At 42.9% G+C, this 6,534-nt stretch overlaps 1 protein-coding gene across 1 annotated transcript in view; it reads right to left on the bottom strand.

Moving 5' to 3' along the window:
- Positions 1-565: 565 nt before the first annotated feature.
- Positions 566-6,534, bottom strand: part of grin2ca (glutamate receptor, ionotropic, N-methyl D-aspartate 2Ca) — a gene marked incomplete at its 3' end in the record, with an annotated part of 89,731 nt that continues 83,762 nt past the window's right edge. Inside the window, exons 9-13 of the mRNA XM_079253200.1 lie at positions 6,032-6,261; positions 4,784-4,944; positions 4,505-4,692; positions 2,796-3,028; positions 566-2,188 (exon numbers count right to left, since the gene is read on the bottom strand). Coding sequence (XP_079109326.1) covers positions 566-2,188; positions 2,796-3,028; positions 4,505-4,692; positions 4,784-4,944; positions 6,032-6,261 — 2,435 coding nt within the window. The remainder of the gene's footprint in view (positions 2,189-2,795; positions 3,029-4,504; positions 4,693-4,783; positions 4,945-6,031; positions 6,262-6,534) is intronic.

Here is a 6,534-nt window from a genome sequence, read left to right as displayed (position 1 = left end):
TATGCGTTTCCCTTCTTTTAAAAGTGCAATGAGATTACATTAATGATCAGGAAGTCTCAGAGCAATGGCGTCCCGAAAGTCAGGGACTTCGAAAAAATCACGGAAGACATCAGTGCTTTGATCACAAAATCATCTGAATAATTTAGTCAGTTGACACGGTGGGTACTGAAATGACTTCAGGGGGAAAAAATAGTATTAAGTTGTAATAAGAATGAGAGGCTACAGTATATTGTCTCCCAGAATTCTTTCACAAACCAACACAGCATTAAAAATCCTTTAAATTACAATCAACAGGTTAAATTCTTATGTATTAAATACTTATTTTCTTTTTTTTCATTTTTACGTAGTATTATAAGTTTGGCTTACAAAGTCCCAGCAGTAATTTGCTTCTGAATGTCTTCTTACAATTTTGCTGGCCAGAATGTTATTGCACTGATAATTAAGAGTAAACACTCTCTCAAATACACTATCGGTGTAAAGGTTTAATTTTTGCTGTGACCAGAGGCTGAGGGGAAAGCCTCCAGACATTGCCCTCCTCAGAAGGGTTCAGTCAGTAGATGTTGGTTCAGACCTCCGACTCCAGGCTGGATACCCTGCCCCAGGGCTTTGGCACATAAGGACTGTTGACTCTGCGTGCAACCAACACCTGCCTCCGCTCTCTGCCCCCAGAAAGCAGGTTGTCCCTCTTTCCTAAACCATCATAAGCTCCAAACAAGTTGTTGTTGTAAACCACCGGCCTGTCACTCATACGACGCAGCATTGCTGCATTGTCCGGGCAGTGGCTGGTACAGGGAAACAGGTGGCACACGTCCTTTGGACTATTATAGAACTGGGATGGCCCCTGTGCCAGCGGCCCCACGTACACTGGTAAGTCTGTGTATGAGTTCAGGTAGGTGGAGTAATGTCTGTGCACCACTGTGGAGGAGGAGCGACGCAGGGCAGCGGCATTCTGCAGGATGGCTTCCCTGTAAGAGGGCAGCCGGGTGGACTCGGAGTATTTGAGCTTTTGCTTGTAGGGATATGAACCCATATGAGCCGGGTCCAAGTAGGCTGGCTCAGCCGCCATGGGGTAACAGGTTAGGTTGTGCCCCAGACTGCCGTATAGCTTGTGAGGCTTTGGGTTCGGCCCCACCACCCGTGGAAACAGGTCAGGCATGTCCGCTCGGGCGGAGGGAGATGTGGACGTGGAGGGCTTTGTCTCGTCCACTTGATGGATTCGGTCATTGCCCCACGTGGCTTTGAGGAACGAGGCGCGGCGGTTTAGTTTGTCCTTTCCCAGGAGTGGGATGTCATCTATTTCAGGCTCCAGGTAGGACTTCATACAAGAGTTGCAGCTGGCGCTACCACCGGGGTAGTGTCCTGCAGCGCAAGGCATGGCAGCTGCATCTGGGGTGTGGTTGTTCAGGAGGTGGTTGGCCCTCAGTTCTGCAAAGCAAGATCGAGGTTCGTCGTAGTCACTCCTCACTCTGGGGTCTGCAGCATCAAACATGTAGCTGAATGACCTCCTCCTCCGACTGACACAGTCGGGAGGGTAGCTCAACTTCCTCCTTAGGGGTCCTTTGTGCTCCACGTAGATGTCAGGCACCTGGAACTCCCTGTAAGGTACGAAAGGGGACGAAGAATGTCTGGCTGGGTTTTCTACGTAGAGCCTGGTGCTTTGGTGTGGATTTGAAGGTCCGGAGGGTGCAGGATCCCTGATGGCAATGTGTGGGGTGCTCAGGCTGGAGATGGGCAGAGTTCTCTCTAACTGATGCTGGCTGCTGCGAGTTGGCAGCGTATACCGTAGCGGTGTGGGCCGGGTTACCACCCTGGGCTTTTCCAGGAGCGGTTGGGTAGACGTGTCCCCGTAATGAACTGGAAATGTAGGCGTAATGGCTCTCTGAGGGTATGGCGAGTGGTTGTCTGTGATGCTTGAGATGTAGGGCAGACGGCCGTGGGTCACGTCTGTGGTGGTAATTCTGGGTGGCAGGCCAGCCCGTACATTGTCAGCTCCTCGTCTACTCCAGTTCTCTATTGTTTTGGTGGCACTGTCTAGAGAGTTGTCCACTCTGGCAGAGGACACCATGTCCTTGGCTGTCTTCAGCATCTTCAGCATATTGGCTTGAGTGTAGTTGGTGGTGATGTCTGGACTCTGCATGCTCCCGTTACGGTCAGTTTGCTCGACTCCATTAAAGCAGCTGTAGATGCCCTGCAATAAGATTGACAATACCAGGAAACCAGAATTAACAACCAAAAGTTACATTTGTGTTCTCTAACAGGGATTTATTTGGTATATTTCCATTCGCTTCTTACTTAACAAAGCAAATGAGGTGAAACCAGTCTTACAGAAACCATGTTCTCTCTGCATTGGAACTGCTGTTTTCACACAGCACTGTAGAAAAACTCAGGCATATAAATGTATGAGTTGCTGAATTTGCACATACCATATTATTTCTCTATTTATACCCCGCCAGCTTTATTTTACTTTCAAATTGTGAATGGCTTTGGAATGCGTAATCTCACCTTTGACCACTCTTGATGCAAAGATGAAGGTTTTTAATGGAGCAATTTAAATTCAGTTTCTCCGGCATCATGAGCGTCATGTTATTTCAGAAATATCCGTTTATGATGTCAGTTTTATTGCTGTAAGATCATTTTATTTTATTTTTGCTGTCGTCTTGACCGGTTGTAGTTGTCTTGTGATTTAAGTTATTGCATTTCCAGTCCTCAAAGGGAGCTTTACTGGTGCCCATGTTGATGCACTTACCCTTTAAATATTGCATTAAGTTCAGGGACTGTATATGAGGATTACTTACTCTACTGATAGCCAACAGGAAGTCCAGTCGCTCTGATTTTCTGACCGAATGTCGTAGTTTCCAGTAGAGTAGATGTTCCCAGGCAAAAACCAGCAGACTCAGGCCCATTGCAACCAGCAGCATATAGAAAACTCCCGCCATGTTGTCAATGTCCAGCTTACTGCTCATGACCTCTTTCTTTTCGTTGCGACAGATGCCCGTTAGCCAGACGGTCTGCAGCTTTTGTGTGTCACCTAGAAGTGAGGCACAAAGTACAGATTTAAGCCCTTTGTTTAAGCTATTTGTGTAATGTTAGGTTTTTTTTTTTTTTGTTTAATTTTTATTGAAGTTTTTGTCATATATAGGACAAATGCAGAACAACAGTGAAAAGAACGAGGTGTGGAGTCGTCGGAGGTCGTATCCAATATTCAGAAAAAAAACCCAAAAAACGAAATGACTGATATATATATATATATATATATATATATATATATATATAAGATAAATTCACAAATATATTTTAAAGTTAGGCCACTCGTGTAAAAAACGAAAGGTGTAATGTTAGGTTTATCTTGTCTTTCAGCAAGTAATAGATAACAGATTGGAGGATTTTCTATCGCATTTGCAGAGGATTCTGAAATTCTCTGTTATAACTAACAAGTGCATCTGATGTTAGATTCAAGCAGCGGTTTTTACCCCTTTGATTAATTAATTAGTTTTAAAATACTTTTTAATTAAAGGAGTGAGATTCGAGTGTAAAATGTGTGTGATGTAAAAATGTGTCTTTGTAAGTACAACACATCAAGGATAAAAAAAAAAAAAAAAAAAAAAAAATAGTCATTTGATAAAAATTGTTACAATAATAAAGTTCGCGTCCACCCAAAACCTAGCACTTTAATTTTTAATGTTTAGTACATATCCGCTCATGTGTTGGTTGCACCACACCTGTTAACGTTTTAAAGGTAGAGTGTGGAAGAATTACTGACATCTAGTGGTAAAGACAAGCATAGCAAGTACACTGATGAATGTACGGTGGCCGCCAGTGGCCAAAATCCTTCCAGAGATGAACATGTTTTTAGCTGTGAATGGATCCAGTTGCATCAAGTGCAGCAATGACTGCACTGTAATCAGTCCTCTCCTGTCTTCTTCTATGGTTCTTTGAAGGTGTTGATTATCCCACCTGTCAAAGCTGTTATACTGCAGTTTTAAAGCTTCACTCACAGAGTTGCTTGTTCATTCAGAGATACCGTAATGAATTCCAAATCCATGTTAGTCATGACATGATGCATGAAATGAGCATCAGCAGTGATTGAAAGAAGCTTGTTTTTCATTTTTTGTCTGAACACTCATTACTAAAATAAATGGTACAAATTTGAAATCACAACTTTCCTAGTCTTGGTTTAATGTGACAGCACGGTGTATGTCACGACATTTGCATTCTGTATTATCCTTTTTACCAACTATTGCATTTTCTGTCAAAGGTGAGCAGGCTTTGGCATAAGGAGCTTAACAGAATAATCTCCTCAGACTCTGGTTTTATTGACCAGCATTTGTGGCAGCTAGATGCTGCTATAATAATGTTTTGTAATCAATATTCATATCCATTCCTGCTTGCTTTCTTTTTATGGGCCTGGTGGTTTTTATTGTGTCATAATACTACATTGTACGTGTCGTTTTCGTTCCTGTTGTTATTGCTATTCAGATGTAGGGAAACACTTCAGCTACTTTACCATCAGCCAGGAACTGCAGCAGGGCCAGGTCGATGGGTCGTTTCCAGCGTGAATCCTTCTGCAGTGCGATACCATAACCAGTGGTAGCAAACACTTTCCCACTGCCAATAGTCACCAGCTTGCAGCCTTCATCTTTGCCTGCCATGTAATTCAGCACAGCAGCATCATAGATGAAAGCATCCAGTTTCCTAGCAGGGTAAAGAAAAGATTGATTGTCAAATCACAGAACTGTTTCACTTTGTGTGCATATACTGTATATGTGTCTTGGCAGGATCGTACCCTGTTTTGAGGCTGTTAAGGGCATCCTCTACTCCCTTCTGGTTGTATTTGACCATGTGGGAGTGCATCTCGGGGTAGTTACTCCTTATGTTGCGCTCTGTGCTGCCATTTGGGACTGTACCAAAGCGGAACGGAGGATACTGCTCCTGTGGCTTTTGAAACTGTTGAGGGAGATGGAACAAGAGTTTACAATAACAACCGTGATCTGTTATTGACTTCCTGCCAGTGTAACTGTATAAAAGCCACTCTCCATCATTTAGGAAGTGTGACGCATTCGCACATGATGAAATTCACTTTGCCTTGCTACCCTGATGTTGTGTGATTTCCCTACAGGACTCATTTAGAAGTGCCGCAAGAGCTGGAAGGCACAGATTAAAGCTTTGAGATGCCACTACAGTGACATGGACCATGTTGGCATTGTGATTTTAGCCAGCGCTTTTTTGATAGCTATCCTGCAGGCTTCTTGTTCTGGTACTTAAAACATCTACTTCAGAAAGATGGATATTAGGCTGGTGTCCAGGACATAATGCTGAGAGCAATCCCAGCATTCTTTCATCCTTTCTTACTGTATAAATTTAATTTTCTATGTGGGACTGAAGTATGACAGATGAGAATACAGTAAGTACATTTTTTCATGTCCGTATGCAAATACTTTGAATACATAAGGGACAATCTGAGCTCGCGTGCCAGTAGCACATGAGAAGAAACAGCATTATCTCAGGATATCTCTGCCAAGCTTCCCTTTGAGTACCAGTCAGAAAATGGTCTTCTTTCTTTTCCACATTTTAGACAAGGCACGACAACTTTATTTATATGGCACCTTTCATGCACAAGGCAGTTCAAAGTGCTTTACATAAAACATTAAATGCATTATAGATGGTGTAAAGAAGCATATTACCATAAAACAAAGACTAATTTTTTTTATACAAATAGTTTCACATGGATTTCCTTCTCAATACGTCTATGAAAGACATCTGTAGGGCAGGGCAAATATCCATAAAACAATACCAGGAAATTATAATCTGCCCAGTTAATCCCCCCTTGTATAAATTGTGTCATATGCTTTTCGCTGACATCCTATTTTTTTAATTCAATTTCACCATGTGCTCTTTGAAGCCACTGGCTGTCCCTCTTGTGAATTATTTGTAACTCTGCTACGCTTTGTTTTCAAACCCAGAATAGCCTGCTGAGTTTCCTTGAGCTCCACATCAAACCACACAAAGCACCATCAGTGACGAGGATCTGCACCTTTTTGTCACTCAGTCCAGAGACCGTGTCGATGTACTGCTCCTGGATCATGAAGGCAGCCAGGTTGGCTGTGTAGGAAGCCAGGAAGATGACAGCGAAGAAAGCCCAAACCAGGACCATGATCTTACTGGTGGTGCCCTTTGGATTCTCAATGGGGACGGAGTTGTTGAAGACAATTCCCCACAGCAACCACACTGACTTCCCTATGGTGAAAGTGGGCCCTCCTGGATCTAAACCAAAGAGGCCAAGAGTGGACAAGACATCATGTTAGCTTTAACATGGTCAATAATGTCAGATGTTTGTTTTTCGTTTTCTCTTTATTTCTTATTAAGACCCGTCATGTACCTGCTGCTACGCAAACACACACATCAATGTGTATTTAGTTGCTGCAAACAACTGTTAAATGTTTCAATAAATTTTGCACAAGTTGCTGTTCTCTAACAAGGAACTTAACGGCAAAAATCACAGCAGGTGTGTGATCCTTGAATTGACCAATAAATGTC

This window comes from Telmatherina bonti, assembly GCF_933228915.1.
Source record: "Telmatherina bonti genome assembly, chromosome: 14".
In the NCBI taxonomy this organism is placed as follows: Eukaryota; Metazoa; Chordata; class Actinopteri; order Atheriniformes; family Telmatherinidae; genus Telmatherina; species Telmatherina bonti.
Note: the sequence above shows the minus strand (reverse complement) of the source record. Positions and strands in the feature narration are given on the sequence as shown.